General features: G+C 45.6%; 2 protein-coding genes across 3 annotated transcripts; one reads left to right on the top strand and one right to left on the bottom strand.

Annotated features, from left to right (window-relative positions):
* The first annotated feature begins 523 nt into the window (after positions 1-523).
* On the top strand, positions 524-8,391 carry ltv1 (LTV1 ribosome biogenesis factor). Of its 2 annotated transcripts, none has more exons than XM_027013732.3 (11): positions 524-690; positions 1,349-1,480; positions 1,636-1,833; positions 2,171-2,258; positions 3,133-3,268; positions 3,676-3,925; positions 4,136-4,263; positions 4,361-4,503; positions 4,711-4,763; positions 4,901-5,107; positions 8,015-8,391. In XM_027013732.3, the coding sequence occupies exons 1-11, from the start codon at positions 688-690 to the stop codon at positions 8,126-8,128; spliced, it is 1,452 nt and encodes a 483-aa protein (XP_026869533.2). In that variant the 5' UTR covers positions 524-687; the 3' UTR covers positions 8,129-8,391. The 2 variants fall into 2 exon arrangements, with proteins under 2 accessions (XP_026869533.2, XP_026869534.2); XM_027013733.3 differs by having other exon boundaries at positions 525-690; positions 4,904-5,107.
* A 983-nt stretch (positions 8,392-9,374) lies between these two features.
* Positions 9,375-16,584, bottom strand: ifngr1 (interferon gamma receptor 1). Its single transcript, XM_027013734.3, has 7 exons — positions 15,913-16,584; positions 14,040-14,172; positions 12,886-13,061; positions 12,583-12,749; positions 12,045-12,207; positions 10,626-10,756; positions 9,375-10,497 (listed from the first exon to the last, which is right to left on the bottom strand). The coding sequence occupies exons 1-7, from the start codon at positions 15,983-15,985 to the stop codon at positions 10,138-10,140; spliced, it is 1,203 nt and encodes a 400-aa protein (XP_026869535.2). The 5' UTR covers positions 15,986-16,584; the 3' UTR covers positions 9,375-10,137.
* Positions 16,585-17,009: the final 425 nt, after the last annotated feature.

The raw sequence follows: 17,009 nt of genomic DNA, 5'->3' as shown, positions 1-17,009 counted from the left end.
TCTCTGATGGCGTCCACTTGGCCCCTGTGTCCTCAGGCTGTGCTCATGTGTTCTGGTGCGGCTTCCTTGACTGCAATACACACTTCATAAAGCAGATGCGAATATCCGAGCACATTTTTAATACGCTGGTTCCAAAAAGCTTCAGAAAGCCAACGGCATTTAATCATAAAATAACAACATAGTAAACCTACTATATTTTCAAAACTACTACGTGCCTCTGGCTGTCCGTGTAGTAAGAAAATAGTCTCTCAATAGATCACTAGTGGTCTTTCGGACACCAGTTTGGCGATGGATATCGCGTTTATTGATGTGACGTAGCCTGGACTAAACCAAAACTGAGGGAGCGGATGCTAAATGAGCCTGCTATCCTAGTGTATGTCTTGGAAGAGAAATACACCCGAAATTGTGAAAACACTTGCACTATACTTTGTTAGGTGTACTGTTTATTACATAATTTAAAACAAACTATCTTCGACGATATTTGTACGCTGTCTTTAAAACGGCACCCTCTTGCGCCGCTCCTGTGGTGCAGCCAAGAAATGGCCGAAAAAAAACATGTGCGCCAACAGTGTGCGGGCGCACACGCTAACTTTACGTTTTAGATGTTTCTAAACTTCATGGCTTCCGAAAACCCAAAGTGATCCAAGTGGAGTGACTAAATCCAAGTGAACGCGCAGTTTCAACAAAATGGTACGGCACACATTTGTATTTGGCAAACAATATGGCATTTAGTTTGCGTGCCTAGCTACCTAGCTAGCTGTGCAATCTGCTGTGTAATATTTGTGTAGCGTTCAGTCCTAGCGAGCTAGCGAGTAACCGCATCTGAGAAGCTGAAAAGCGGCGAAAGGTTAAAGGTCTGGCATTTGTTGGCTAGACCCTAGAACCATTTTATTTTTCCAAAAGAGAAATCGTAAAAAGTTGACACATGAATATTAAGTTCGATGAGTTCAGCCTTTGACTGCTGCTTTAAGGCCTCCCTTAGGTTTTCAAGCTTTATAAAGTAAGGCTACTGTGTACAGACCCACAGCATAGCTTCGCATTTACTGTAATGGGACTTTAAAAACAGCGTTGTAGGTTTCATCTTGTCTACCTCAGGCTCCTAGTTCAGTCCCGCTCTCGCATGTATATTTCGGTATGGGACGAGCAGAGAATTCATCCTAGAGAAAACTGATTCGTTTGTTCGTTCACCTGTCGTCTTGGACGGAGCAACAATTCATCGCAGGAAACATTTTTCATATGGAATCACTCTCAGGCATAAAGTCACCCAGTAGTTTTGCTGATTTCAGGCATTAACCAGTGAACCCATTTCTTGTCATGTGCTGTAATCTCGCCTGTCTACTGCCTACAGCCTCACAGGAAGAAGAAAGCGTTCATACACAAGAAGAACGCCGTGTCCTTCCATCTGGTGCACAGGAGTCAGAAGGACCCACTGGCAGCGGATGAGAAGGCACCTCAATATGTTCTCTTACCCGCCGTGCAGGTGAGACGTTCTCTCCAGAGTCATGTGCCTCTGGGGTTGACGTATAAATGTTCACCCGTGCCAAGTTCCCTAATGTAAATTAGTTTTGTTGAGAAGCAGCCTGACCTGAGCTGGCGTTCGTAAAGTTTTGTAAAGCTCTGTGAGGTGTCCTGCAGGTGGAGGTGGAGAAGAGGAAGGAAGAGCAGAGAAAGTATGGCGTGTTTTTCGACGACGACTACGACTACCTTCAGCACCTCAGAGAGACGTCACAGGCTGCTGAGCTGGTCTCTGCCTCCCGACCTCACCGTGACGCACGACCTCTGACCTCTGAGGAGGAGGACTATGATGGAGAGGAAGAGGTCCTCGCGATTCCCGTAAGGCTGGTTTCCTGGGGGTTTGTTTGTTTTGATTTACAGTTCAGTTTATTAGAGAAACGCTGCAAGTCTGGGCCAACTTCTTTGTATCGAAACCGGAATTTTCTAGCTAATAACCAGGAATCCCAGCTCTTGCGCACACAGTGTAGTGTTACCCCAACTCTGAGACACAAGGTAGTGTTTTACCAGCTCTCTCACAGTCGGGCCAAGTTGTTTAGCCAGATTAGGCGTTTAATACCTTTAGCCAAGTTTGTGTAGGAAACGTACATGGTAATGTGTGTTCCGGTTGTCTGATGCCGTCATCTGCTGTCTTAATTTTCCTGTCTCTGTGCTGTAGGTGGCCTCCATTAAGCTGCCGTCATCCGTGTTTGCCTCCGAGTTTGAGGAGGAGGTGGGTTTGTTAAACAAAGCAGCCCCCGTGTCTGGTGAGCAGCTCCTACATCAAACACGTCCACGTTCCCTGTGACGCCGTATCCTCTAGCGAGGAGTGACGTGTGTGTGTGTGTGTGTGTGTGTGTGTGTGTGTGTTTTTACTTGTGTGTCTGACCATCTCACAGCAAATGGCATGTAGATTCTGTGAATACGCAAAGTGGAAATGACCCCGAGGACAAAGGAGCGTGTCGGAACGTGATGGCTTCTAATGTTTTATGATGTAACCTCAGATTGTTCAGTGAGATTTCCCGCTTCCGTGTTTCATTAACGACCGCCCCACTGTCGCACTATGAACCATCTGTGCACTGAAAATGCATTCGCAGACACATAAACAAACAAAAACCCCACATTTTTCAAAGTTTCTGAGGACTTTAAGTTCGTTTGCTGTAGGTGTAGTGGTTTTTGCTGGTTTGTGGCTCACAACCTCTTAGATTTCTGGGCCTCTTGTTCTTAAAGTACAGTGGCCTGGCTTTAATCGTCTGCTAATTGTGGCAGTGATGATATGGCATTTAATTACAGGTTGTTGATAATTACGAGATCAGAGATCAGCAGCCTATCAGTTTACTGTGTAGTGCTTCTGTAGCTCAGCAGGTAGAGCAAAGTCCTAGCAATGTCGGTGTATTAGACTTATTGTCTGGGGAGTGCGCGCTCACACACACACACACACACACACACACACACACCGATCAGCTGCTGTATACCGTCCCAGTGCAGTAGGTCACTCTGCTAAGGCTGTCTTGAGCTGTTAGTGAGGATGAAGACGATGCACATGGGCGGTCTTCAGCGGGGCACCTTCAGTGGTACACTGGTGCTGAGGTGACCACGGCAACCTCGGCGTGAGTCAGCAAGGCTTTTGCGCTCCTGCAGGCCCCCGGCTGGACATGGACCCCGACATTGTGGCGGCACTGGACGAGGACTTTGACTTCGATGACCCTGAAAACTTCCTGGAGGACGACTTCGTCATAAAGGCCAATGACATCTTGTCCGGAGATGGCAACGTTGGGTCTGTATCATCGGTCATGGTTTCTGATGCATTGGTGACGTCAAACGCGTTATATATTAAATTTAACATTCTAAAAATCAATACATTTATTAGTTATGAATACTTGGGTATGATTAGATAATTGGGTATTATTGGATCAATACATATTTGTATATGTCACATATGTATGAACTGTTGGATATAAAATTGGATAAATTGTTGGATATATGCCATATTCTTCCCTCCATTATGGGGTTATTTGCCTTAAAATAAGACCAGTTTTTCAATTTGAATTGGTGAGGCCCTACCAGTTTAGTTTGTTTTTTTGACTAGGGCTAGTGGACAGTTTTTAGAAATGAAACTGGCGCCGCAGGACTGTACGTTAGCTGAGGGTGTAGCGCTGTAGCTTGGTTTCTGGATGACTGCAGTGACGAGGGTGGAGATGAGGAGGAGTGGGAGTCCACGGACGAGGGCCAGAGCGCGGAGGAGGAAGAGCGGAACTACGGCTCGGCAGGCGGCCTGTCGGAGGATGATGGCGATGGGAAGGAAGAGGGTGGCAGGCGACGGTTTGCGTTTATGGAGTGTGAAACGAGGAGCCGCTTCTCCGACTACTCCCTGACCTCCTCAGTCATGAGACGTAACGAGCAGCTCACCCTGCTCGATGACCGCTTCGAAAAGGTACACACCCCCCTGACCTGTTCCAGAAAAGACAGGTTGACAGCTTGGTCACGTGTCTTAGGTCTCCTGTAGTAAATGATGGGATCTGACAGGTTGGTCACGTGTCTCTCGGGTCTCCTGTGGTAAATGCTGTGATTCGTGTCTGCCCTTTCTTGGTTGTGTGTTTTGTTTTCCGTGCGTGATCATGATGGCTGGTCTGTGTGCTGACAGTTCTACGAGCAGTTTGACGATGACGAGATAGGCGCTCTGGACAACGCCGAGGTGGAGGGCTTTATTGACCCGGACAGCATGCGCCTGGCCGAGGTCATCCAGGACTACTTCAAGCAGAAGGAGAGAGAGTGAGTGTGTGTGCGCGCGCTAGCCCTTTAAGTCGTATTTTTGTGGTTTGTCTGAGGCGCCCCGTGCATGTGTGTGGCATAACTCCCGCCGTTGTAGGTTCCAGAAGCCGCAACAGTTGGGTCCTCCCGAGCTGCCCTCACTCAAGGAGGAAGAGGATGGTGAGGATGAAGAGCAAGACATGGAAACGCTGGTTATAGACGAGCAGTCTGCTGAGAAATGGGACTGTGAGACCATCATTAGTGAGTGAACTGTTCACATTGACTCCCAGTCCAGGCTGTGTAATACTGAATTCCAGAATTTTCCAACAAGAAATTAATTCCTCACATGCACCTGGTTTAACGATTATACTTATTTAAATACTTATTCAGACGCCAGAATACTAAGCATGAGTTAATAAATATTTAATATCATGATGTTGTTCAACATCTCTCTTCTTCCTGGAGCAGGCACTTACTCAAATCTCTACAATCATCCAAAGCTGATCAAGGATCCACCCAAGGTCAGCAAAAGCAAAGTGTTAACATTAACCGTTCGACACCTGTCATCCAGAGACATGCAGACTGATCACGCATGCCATTGGTCAGTGGAGTATTTAGGAATATTTTCTAGTCCTCTTATTGGTTGTCTCCTCCCCAGCAGCAGCCTAAGCGGATCCTTGTGTCCAGTAAGACGGGGATTCCCCTGGACGTGTTGCCTAAGAAGGGGCTGACGGCGCGGCAGGCGGAGCGCATGGAGCGCATCGATGCCTCCGACCTTCCCCGCGTCTCCACCCAGCTGCGCTCGCGGCAAGAGAGCACGGAGGAGCGCAAACACAGGAAGCAGGCCATTAAAGATGAGCGGAAGGTACTACACTTGCGTGGATGTGAATGGGGGGGGAGGCTGTATGCGTGGTTGAGTGTGTGGCCAACATGGCTCATGCTCGGGTGCTGTGAGTGCTGTAGAAGGCTGGGTGTTAATAGCATCACCAGCACCTGATGGGCCAGTCTGACCTGTACACTGCGTCTGTTTGGAAATTCCTAGTAATTCCTTTTAGGTGTCAAAGTTATGTTGAAAAACTGATCCTAGAGTGAGTTCCAGCACCTGACAAGGCTGACTTGTTCTTTCCATGACGAATTCAATTTACAATGGAAGACAAACACTTGAACAAACTGAGTCAGAAGAGGAGTTTAAATATCCATTAGCATTTAGGATAGCGCTGGTTGTGGGTATGATGGGGTGGTTTTTTTTGGACAAATGTTGACAATCTATGGCTTTTTTTCTAATCAACAGCATTGCCCCACTTGACTACATTTTTTTTTTCCATGTTTCTCATATTCATCATAACCTTGTTTCTGTCCAGAGGTTCAAAATTTGTCAATCATGCTATAACTCGCAGTGAAATGCTTTTGTAACCGCTCTGTCCCAGCTGAGGAGTGATGCAGGGAAATACATTGTGTATACATGTACAATTTCCAGTTCTTAGTCTTATGATGACATTGTTGACATCATACACAGTACACAGAGTGGTCCCCACAGTTCATCAGTTGCCCTGATTCAGGGCCCGAATGGCCTGTGGGAAGAAGCTCCTCTTCGGTCTCTTTGTGTTGGTCTTCAGTGAGCGAAGGCGATCCCCTGACCTCAGCAGAGAGAAGAGTCTATTGTTGGGATGGGAGGAGTCCTTCACAATCCTCCTGGGCTTGGTCTGGCACTGCTTGTAATAGATGGTCTGCAGCTCAGGGAGTTCCGTGGGAGTGATGCACTCTGCTGAGCGCACCACCCTCTGGAGTGCTTCTGTCCTGCTTTGTGCTGTTCCCAAACCAGACTGTGATGTTCCCCATGAGGATACGCTCAATAGTGCAGGTATACAAGTTCTGCAGCACCTTGGAGGGTGTCTGAGGTGGTAAAGACGCTGATGCCAGGGATTTGGTGCGGCGGGGCCAGGACAGGTCCTGCGAGATGTGAACTCCACGGTACCTGAAACTGTCTACTCTCTCCACCGTGGTTCCACTGATCGTCACAGGTTGGTAGTGCCGCTGCTGTTTCTTGCAGCAGTCCACAATCAGCTCCTTAACGTCGGTTAGGAGGAGATTATTCCCCTGACACCAGTTTTCCAGTTGTTTAATCTCCTCCAGGTAGGCTCTCTCGTCGTTGTCCAAGATCAGGCCCATGACGACGGTGTCGTCAGTGAACTTGACAATGATGGTAGAACTGGAAGTGGCCACGCAGTTGTATTTGTACAGTGAGTAGAGCAGGGGGCTTAGGACACAACCCTGAGGAGCTCCAGTGGTGAGGGTGGATGAGGCACAGTTGCCCACCCGTACTGATTGTGGTTAGGAATCTGTTAGGAAGTTGGAGATCCAGTCACACAGGGATGGATGCAGTCCCTGATCCTCCAACTTGGTAGTGAGTGTGGAGGGGATAATGGTGTTAAATGCTGAACCGTAGTCGACAAACAACATTTTAACATAATTACCCCACCAGATGGGTCATTGTGGTGTGAAGCAGATGTACAACTGCATCGTCAGTGGAGCAGTTGTGACGGTATGCAAACTGCAGTGGGTCAATAGAGGCTGGCAGTGAAGAGATGAGAGGGTGCTGGCCTGTGTCCGTGTTGGCGAGGTGGAATGTACACGGTGTTGATGACCGAGGTGAACTCCCGAGGAAGGTAGAAAGGCCGAAACTTGAGGGCGAGCAGCTCCAGGTTGGGTGAGCAGGAGCAGGTGAGAGTAACAACATTGGCGTTGTTGCACCAGCTGCTGTTTACCATCTCTCACACTCCACCGTGTCTTGGCTACCCCGAATTCGCAGTCCTGTCCATGCGGTGAACCGAGAAGAACTCGGCCGGCTGGATAGATTGGCTCGGTACCGCTGGGTTCAGCCATGACTTGGTGAAGCAGTGGAGGTTGCAGTCCCATACGTCCCTCTGGAACTTTATCCTGGCCTGGAGGTCGTCGAGCTTGTTGTCCAGAGACTGGACGTTGGCTAGCGGGATGCTGGGTAAGGGAGCTCAGTGCGCCCGAGCCCCCAGCCTGTTCTGGCTCGCTTTCAGGACCTTTTCCTCACGTCGCGTCCTTTGTTCTCCCTCAGGTTGTCTGTGGGCCGGCTTGGGTCCGCAGTTACAAATGGCTCGAGGTGAGCGTTGGATCAAGTCTTGGATCGAGAGTAATAAGAGCATCTCTGCTGTATGAGATGTTGTGGTGCAGAGAGATGGGTTTTAGTGGGAAAAGAGATGGCGAAAACGGTCCCGCTTGGGGAAGACCTGCCGGGGTGTGGGGCCTTTTGTACGGTGTCGTCCTGTTGAATGTGAGCTAACTGTGTTTTCCTGTTGAACTTGGTTTGATCTTGTTCAAGAAATTGACACAGACGACCATGTCAGCAAGACTTTGAGCCAAAAACAGCACAGCAGACAAACTGTTGAAATACATAAGCTGTATGCAGAGCGTCACCCGAAAGGGCTCAGCAGAGTTAAACGCTAGGTCTGTGATCTTTCATATGAGCTTTGATTCTGAGGTTAAGATTTGACTCAATTGTTTTATTTAAAAAATGCATTCTACATATTATACACTGCACTGGCTGGTCTGGCTCAGGCAAAAGAAAAATTATTTTAAAGCAATCAAAAGAAAGCTGCGCAAATGTCTGAGTTAAAAAAAAAAAAATTGAGCAATATTTATTTATTAAATTTACCCTCGCTAAACATACAGACTAAACAGACGTGACCTCATGCATCACGGGTAATTCAGGTCTTCTGACGTTGGCTCCTTTTGCCCTCAGGAGAGACGGGCAGAGAAGAAGAGCAACAAACTGGCGTTTAAGCAAGAGAAGCAGACGCAGGAGAAGCAGATGTTGAGCCTCAGGACTCACGTTCAGGGCCTGAAGCTCTCCTAGCTCCGGCACCTGAACTGTCGCCGAGCAAATCCACACTGGCCAAGACCCTCGCTGCTGTCTCCGTTGCTAAGGGAGACGAAAGCTCCCTAAACGCTCGCCCAGGATGGTGTCAGAGACTCTTCACTCCCTGTGGTTTTTGTGTGTGTGTGTGTGTGTGCTCCTTCACTGAAGATGCATGATGTTTCTGTTAATGGAGGATAATTGTTATACAATAATTGAAAAATTGTTAATGAATTAAATCTTTGGACTGCATCTCCTCCAGGGCTTATGCCATTTTACCCTTTGCGCTTTTCCTGATGGAACTTGACTCGGGTGATTTAGAAACATATCCAGGCCATGTGAAATGGTGGTTACCTCATATTACGCTGCAGATGCAGCTGCTTCTGATATTCTAGGAGGAGAAACCAGTTTGTCCACAACAGTAGATGTTTATCATAACAGATCTGAGAGTGCAGATCAGTTCTTTCACGTTACCTAACTACATCAGTACCATAGCAGCCATCAATAAACATATGTTCTCAACAAACAGGACGCTTCAACTTGTTACAAACATCAAAATATTTTAATGTTAATGGACACTGCGTCCTGTTTCTCTGGACACCATGTGTACTTGATTGCAATTTTAACTGCCTCCATCTTTGATGACTGCAGGTACGCTGTAGTTACGCTCCTAGGATCCATTAACATGCATCTACTTTTCGGAGCATAAACCGCTGTCATCTCGTAGAACCCGGTTGCTGGGGGTCACGCCCCTCCGTTTCCTGATTAAAGAGCCAAGGTTGTGAGGGAAGGCTCCACGACTTCGCTGCTTCAACATGTTGGAGGATGGTACGCAGGTCTGGATCTAAGACTGCTTTCTTCAACCCATGAAGAGACTCGTGTTTGTGCTTCAGGCTGCTGTCCATCACATTTAACATCTGGACACCTTCAAGCTTGTGCGTTTTTGCTTTGTAAATGTGAGGTTGCATCTACTTGGATTTATTTATTTTATTTTTTTTACTTCCCTTTTGTAAGTTTAGTCAGAATAGTGTTAGCTGGTTGGGGTAAGACTTCTTTCTATGGCTTTTTTTTTTTTGTTCTTTGGGTAGAAGGGTTTATTTAGATTTTCTAAGTATATGTTCTTGGTATCTAGTAATTTAGTCAGTCAGCTTACATTTGAGATGCTGACGTGGTTTCTAAGCAGTTGTGGTCGTGTTGAGGCCTTTGCTAAGCAGTGTGTTTGGTACCAAAGCCGTGTTTGTGTCTGTGTCAAATAAATATATAGCGCACAATTTTTAAACTTGTTAAATAGTGGAAAGGTTTACAGAAATGCATTTAATTTCTTTATTTTTATAATACATTTGAGTGTTTGAGGATCACATTTTTAATGATTAAATTAGTTCTTTAACATTCAAATATATCTCTTATATGGTAGACAAATGTGCCACAGCAGCTTAAACAGATCTCGCCTGGATATGTGAAATCAGTGCTTTTATGTGTAGTCAGACTCTTGGAGGGGTTGAGTACTTGGAGACATGACCAGCAAATCCTGCGACAGGCTTTGTTATTTGCAAGATGGAAGTCAGATGTGTAGTTTTAAAGTTCCAACAAGCTCCAGTGTGCTGGTTCCATGCCACCCTATTTTGAGCTGCCCCCCTGGTTCAAAGCCCTCCTGGCTCACAGCTGCACTGGCACCCAGGGTGCTTGGTTCTCCTGTAGTCCCAGCATGTCTAGCGATTGATTTGGCGAACATCCCTTCGTTTGAGAGTCGAAAACAACTCGAGGATGGCAAAGGCCAGCCCTGTGAGAGGTGGGGCACACTGGACGTCTTGTACTGTAAAGGATCTGTCAATGATGATGCCACATGATGGTAAAGATGCCTTCTGAGACCAGTGCTGCTGGTCTTGCTTCCGTGCTGCAGAAACACACACAACATTGTAAACTACAACTTCCTTCACCCTAACCTGGCTTTGCTGCTTTTCACTTTGGCTTATAGGTCCTTTAGGATGGACCAAGTCCCTTAATTTTGCTCATTGTCTGTAGTGGCTCCTGGGCCCATACGCGTCCACCACATCTCCAGTGCTCATTTCCACGAGTCTGTGCGGACAGTCGTAAGCCAGCGACAAGCTACTGGCCGCTTCCCTGCTATAGTTTTCGTCTGGATCCCCGCTGCCTGAATCCATTCCCATGTTCTCTTCACTAGTAAGAGAGCTGGAATTATCCGAGGGCTGCGTGCTATTAGCCAGGAGCCGTAGAAGGGCGGAGATTTCTGGTGAGTCATATTGCAGGGAAATTGCCACGTCGGGTTCCACTTTGGGATTTGTCACCACAGGTTCAGTTTCTATCTTGAGAGTGTTGGTGTGTTTCATTAACGTGTTCTCCTGCCAAACCTGAAAAGCGTGCAACACATATCAAAACGAGCAGCGTGCACACGCGGACACAGAAGTAAAGGAAACTAAACAGAAATGTGTAGGTAATGTTAACAGGCTAAACTGTTTTTCAGCAAACCACAACATACCAGGAATTTTGGGAACTTTGCCAGACTTTTCTTCTTGAATTTCATTAGCAGAAAAAAATGGAGAAACAATACAGCACAGCCCATTGCCGAAAAGACGATGACTGGGATGAGGTACACGGTGGCTGAAGGACCTGGGGAGGACGAAGAGGAAAGTCAGTGGACCACCCTCAGCAGTCCTGCTTCCCATGAAGGAAAGCTGGCAGGTGCCAGTCTTCATCCACTCTTCATTTCCATTAGGATTTCTGGCCACGTTACATGGGTAAAGGACCCTTGTCTACAGTACATGGGTATAGATGAATCGGCTTCCCGGTGGCAGGTAGTTGGGCATTCAGTACTACTATTGCAAGTTCTGCAAAAATGAGTCATGAGGCAGAACTGATCTTCAGATTTAGTGTTTATTTGCACATGTGGAATCCTTTCAGATGGGTTTTCTCATGAAAGAATACTAGTCTAACATCAGCAGGCTACCTTCACAGGAGAGAGGTCAGACGGCGGGGGGGGGGGGGGGGGGGGTTATGGATAATGACGAGGTGAGGAAGAGGGCTCGACTGAGACAATGTCATCACCTCTTAACCTGCATGTGCTCTGCGGGGGGAGGGGGAAATAAAAAATTATACAAGCACATGGCATGAACCTTGGGTGTAGATCTGTCTTAACAATCAGGAACGATCATTAACATATAGGATGTGCATACGAATCTTTAAATCCCTGCCTTTCATTCTCTGTAATGGAGAATTCCATAGGAAGCTTACTCAGCCTCTACCATGTCCATGCAAGCGAGCCTGTCAAACCTGTCCCGTCAACAAAAGACTAGCTAGACGGAAATGTAGACGCATCAAGCCTCCGGTCGGTGCATTATGCAAACATCAGATATGGTGGTGACGAGTACAGACTTGAAACAAACAGGACGTTGATTGTTTAAGTAGTAGACGTACAATAATGATGGGGAGCATGTTGGAAATGGCAAACGCCTAACGACAACATTGTACCAAAAAGATCCCATCGACCAGTCCAGTGAGTCAACCAGGTAATGAAGAGGAGCCACATGCTGGGTAATGTCCTTAAGGTCAGCGCTATGGTGGACAGCACCGGAGCAGGTAGCCTATGATGGTATATAGTCTAAAGTCAAAGTCCCAATAATAGTCTTGGCTGAGGACGGAGTGATTTTTGCCTTGATCATTAACCAGTTGGTCTACCAGTTTAGAAAAGGAACCCAATCTGATGATTGCACAACACTGTAGAAAGGAAATGATTCCAGCATCCAGGATCATGGTTATATTTTAACTTATAGAAGCATTAGTATTAGAATTACAGAAGCACATGGTATGGCGTGAATCTGCCAAACTTAACACAGAACAGAATCTGAAATACTCGTAAATTAACACTAGGTGTTTTCCAGGTGTGGTTGCGTTCACTTACTGGGCATCAGTCTGCCTCTGTAACAGACGGGGTTTGTTTTCCGTACGGGGATTAATTCGATGTTTCCAGAGAGCGTGATGCAGTATTCCTCCAGCTCTTCGGGGAACGACACGCCGCTCTCACACGTGTACGACTTGGGTAAGCAAGTGAACTCGACTTCAGACTGGAACAGTGAGAAACACTAGGGTTGATGTGCACGTTTTCAGCAGTAAAACCCCATAGGCACATGTGGCTGAAGGATACCCCGGCCTACAGGGCCAGGAAACGGGGTGTGCGGTACCAGCGTTGGTCACTGTACCTTCTGTTCTGGCATTTGCATAGCAGACATGGTTAATTTGACTATTTGAAAGAAACGAGAATATGCAAGGGTGGCCCAGTGGTTAAGGTACTGGACTAGTAATCAGGAGGAGTAATCAACCCCTACCACTGCCAAGCTGCTGCCCTTAGCAAGGCCCCCAAGTTGCTTTGCATAAAAACAGTGGATAAAAGTGTCTGGTAAATCCCAAACACAGTAGAAATGTTTGAAGGTAGTGGTTACCCTGTTGGTTCCTATGTGTCTGCTGGTGACATGGTATCTTAGCCCTCTGCTGGTTGTGAGGTTACGTAATGCGGGTGTGTGTCTGTACAGGTATAAAGGATTGATGAAGGAAATGAGCAGCTGGTTCTCTCCAGGAGACAGGTGAACCCCAGGAAAATCCAGGTAACCTGGCAACACAGGTTGGATTTTTTTTGTGTGTGTTTTTAAATTTTTTTTAAAGAAACATCGCAGGTCGATTTGGACACGTTTACCTTCAGAACACACGTTTTCATTCAGAACAAAAGAGTAGAAGATTAAGCTTACATGTGATGTCTGCAGTTGCATGATCGTTGTAAGAGAAGATTTCTGATTGGGCAGCCTCGGATTCCTCTGTGCCATCCCTGGCCCTCACCGTCACATAGTAGCGGTTGAACGGCATGTTCTGCAGATGATCCGATAGGTTGCATCGCAGACCCCCAGTAATTATTTTAATTATTTCCCTGGAAACACAATACAGAACATGCAGGGAATCAGAGTGTGTGATAAACCATTGGTTCCTCTGGCTGCACTGGATGATGCTGACATTCAACAGACATCATTTGGATTTTGAAAATGACGCAAAATTAGGATACATAGCTGGTGTTGCTTGTTAGCAGCCTTTGATGTTCCAAATCTGATATGGCAAACACTTATCTTGATTAAATAAGTCATCATCTGTTGAGACCCCTTGGATTCAGAAACGGCATCATTCGTTGCTTGTTCACATTCAGCATACATTAAGCTTATATGGTTAACATGGGGAATATGTTTTAGCACAAAGCCCAAAGTCATGTTCAAGCCCTGGTTTAGTCATCTTTTATTTACATTTAGACAAATATTGAGATCACTAAACCAGTGTTTAAACATAGATTAAGACTGAAGTTTATAAGTGCATTGTGTACATAAGATTTTCCTAATGTGGTATACTTAACCTTTTGAACGCCCTGAAAAAGGAAGTCTGCTCAGACTACTCTCGTTGGCCTTTTAGTTTTGTTGGTGGTTCAGACTTAAAGGAAGCTCTTCTTAACCATTTGGTCTGTAGTACAGAAGGATTTGCAAGCCTAACACTGTATTAAAGATTTTGTCAGTGCAGAGCTGAACATATGAGCTGAACATATGAAAATTTTGTAACATTTTCTCTCAAGTCTTAAAATAATTACAACTTGAGTAATTGAGGGTTAAGGGTCTTGCTCAGGGGCCCAACAGTGGTAACCTGGAAGTAGTGGGGCTTGAACCAGCAACCTTCCAATTACTAGTCAAGTACCCACCCGCCCACACAACGTTTTAGACTAATTATCTCAAAGGGAAACTTAAGACCAATCTAAGATTTCAATGCCTCAGGTTTCTGTACAAGAGGTAACACAGTGACTTCATCAGCAGGCAACAATTTGGACGGTACTAAGAATGTGACTGTCATGTTAGGCGTGGGAGGGACTTACCCGTAATCAGGCACAAGCTCTAACAGGAAGTCGGCTTCCGATCTGAGACCAGAAGCGCTCCAGTCCAGCACTACCCCATAACTGTCGCATGTTACGAACACGTTGTGAGGAGCTGGCAGGCCAGAGGAAAGAACTGAAAAGATGCAACACGACTGTTAGTTTCTGCTGATTTTCTAAGTTTCATTAATTGAAAAAAAACAAAACAAAAAACAAAACTTGATTTGACTGTAATTAGAAGAAAAATTAAATACATCTCTAATTTGTATTCATTATACATGCTTATTTCAGGCCACAGAGATTTTATAAGATCAGTAGTCCACACCCATGTTTGGAGAATTTAACTTCCTGGAACACATGCGTCAGTCTTGGAGGTTTTTCTGTCTGACAACTTCAGGAATGTGAGGTTGGAGATGGTGTTTCTAATATTTGTCTATGGTTTGCTGTACACGGAAATACTGACCCTATTCCCTGCCCCAGTACACCAGGTAGCCTAAACTCTATTCCTATCATTAATCCGACTATAACTACAACCGTAATCCTGCTTATAAACATAATCAGATAAACAAACACAAAAGATTACTGGAAAAATTCATACAGTGCACAGGCCAACATAAACTGCATTTAGCTTTGCAGAAGGTGGAGTTGAGTCGTGCAGAATCAAGTACGCCAGCCTATACACACCAAACCCTTCTACTTCTGAACTCTGCATGGCTGACTAATAGTCCACTGTCGCTATACGTCACAGCATGCTGAGATAATGAACGTGGCACAGCTGCTATTTCTTGACAGGTCACGAAATTAATATTTTTTTCCCCTCAAAATAAAACAATTATAGGCCTCCTACAGATAACATTTTAAACCAATTTTTTTTCTGCGCCGTTATTGCTGCCGTGAAAGCTTCCGTCCCTTCTGTACCAGCCCTGATTTACTTTCAGTGAACTTGCATACCCAAGCAATTCTTAAAGAGAACACAACTTTGAGAGGCAGCTGCATAGAACGCAACACCTGGTCCATCCACATTCTTGTCCCCAGCATTGTTCAAAGCAGAGTTACACCCATGTGCGCTTAGATACTGGGGTCATTGGGGTCAGTGGTCAGTCCCCAGCTGGTCTCCCAGGCGCACGCGTGGATCACTTCCTGTGAGGCCTGTTCCGCTGCCTCTGTCCTCGCTCTTCTGATGGACGTCCTCGTGATGAACACCTGAGCGGCACAGACACTACAGGCCCTACGAGGCTGAGCTCTGTTTGTGGGTACACCCAGCACTACACCACGCAGCAGACTGGGCAGTTTTTCTTTGAGACAAAAGACAAATCCTTTGTCCTTTGGAGACCTGGTGAAGCTCGGCTTGGTATACTTAACCTGCTGGCCGGGGTCCTTCAGACCATTAAGATAATGAAACATAACAGACCCATAAACACCTGTTGTTAGATACAGTTGGTTAATATTTAGCCTAAAGATAAATAGGTTTAAAGCAGGTTAAGGCACATTGTGTGTGAATTCAGGTTATATGAAATGGCTCACCCTTGCACCCAAAGCTAAACACTGTAAATCAAAGTTACGTTCTTACGAAACGCCGCACAGCCACTGCGGTTCAGGTTCACGCGTCTTCCGTTTAAAAAAGGCAAGTCAGGTGCGGGTCAGAGTTCCACATTTAGTACATGTCCCATATATCAGTTAAATCATTGAATCACATTAAAGACCACATCACTTAAGAATAAAAAACGTTTTTTTTTTTTTTTTCACATGCATGGTGTTTTAGTCTAATTTAAACTAAAGAAACGTAATACAAATATGTCACAACCTTCCGTTTGCGAGCTACAAGTTACAAACAAATTAATTTTATTACGTTATAGGAACACTGTATGCGACTTACCCGTTTTAACGCCAATCACAATCAGGACCAGTGCACCAAATCCCACGAAGTCACTATGGACCTTAGTCCGCATTGTAAAATCCCGCTGATAAAATCACTCACATGTCTTAGTCTACGTTCAAAAAATGGTAAAGTCTTACAACGGCTTCATCTCAATACATTTTCAGATATTAAGTCTTTTTAAACGATGACCGGTCGATTCCACTCAGTAGATGTAGGAGACTGAGAAACGTTTCTTGGATACTTCTTCGAAGTGACGTGTGTGGCTCATTTCCCAACTTCCTTTCATGTCATGCGCAATATTTGTGGTGGATGTTTTAATATAGGTTACTTAGCAGTTGTCATGTTCACAATTTAGCCGCCAGTATCTAAACTGTTTAACAGAGGTTAATTCACATATTTAAAAAAATCCTGACATAAAAAAAGAAACATATTTAACAGACAAAGAACAGGTAAAGATGACACACAGAGCGACGCGCTCACCTGAGCGCGTTCGCCGTAGTGGGATCATGTTGTACCGCGAGTTTTAAATTCGATAGCGACTCCTACTGTTATCGACGTGTACTGCAACAAAGGCCTCTTCGTTTTCAAAGCTGGTCTGCGTGTGACCGTCTGCACTCAGCAGGGCTCCCACAAGTAAAGGGTCTGATTTTATTTCACGTGAGGTGAACTGAGAGCCATTTTCTTGTCTGCTGCAGCTATATAAAAACTATTCATATATGTACTGATTCCAAACCTCTGTGTTCTCATTCGACTTAATCCAAACTAGAGAGAGAGAGAGAGAGACAGAGAGACAGAGACAATTAGCTTCACACAAATCTGAAAAAGTTCACTGGTTAAGTTACTTGACTTGTAATTAGAAGGTTGCTGGTTCAAGCCCCACCACTCCCAAGGTGCCACTGTTGGACCCTTGACACTTAACTGCTCAGGTTGCTTTGGATAAATTAACACAAGGTGTCCAGGAAATCAAGATGTTTTAAAAGAAGAAAAGTCCTGTTTCTCCCAGCAGAGTGCAATCATAAAGGACCTTGAAGAGAAAATAGTGGAGGGGGGGATTTGTTAATATATGCACAGGATGTATAATTGTATTTATGATA

The sequence above is a fragment of the Electrophorus electricus genome, chromosome 18, assembly GCF_041902795.1.
Source record: "Electrophorus electricus isolate QZ-2024a chromosome 18, ASM4190279v1, whole genome shotgun sequence".
NCBI lineage: Eukaryota > Metazoa > Chordata > Actinopteri > Gymnotiformes > Gymnotidae > Electrophorus > Electrophorus electricus.
Note: the sequence above shows the minus strand (reverse complement) of the source record. Positions and strands in the feature narration are given on the sequence as shown.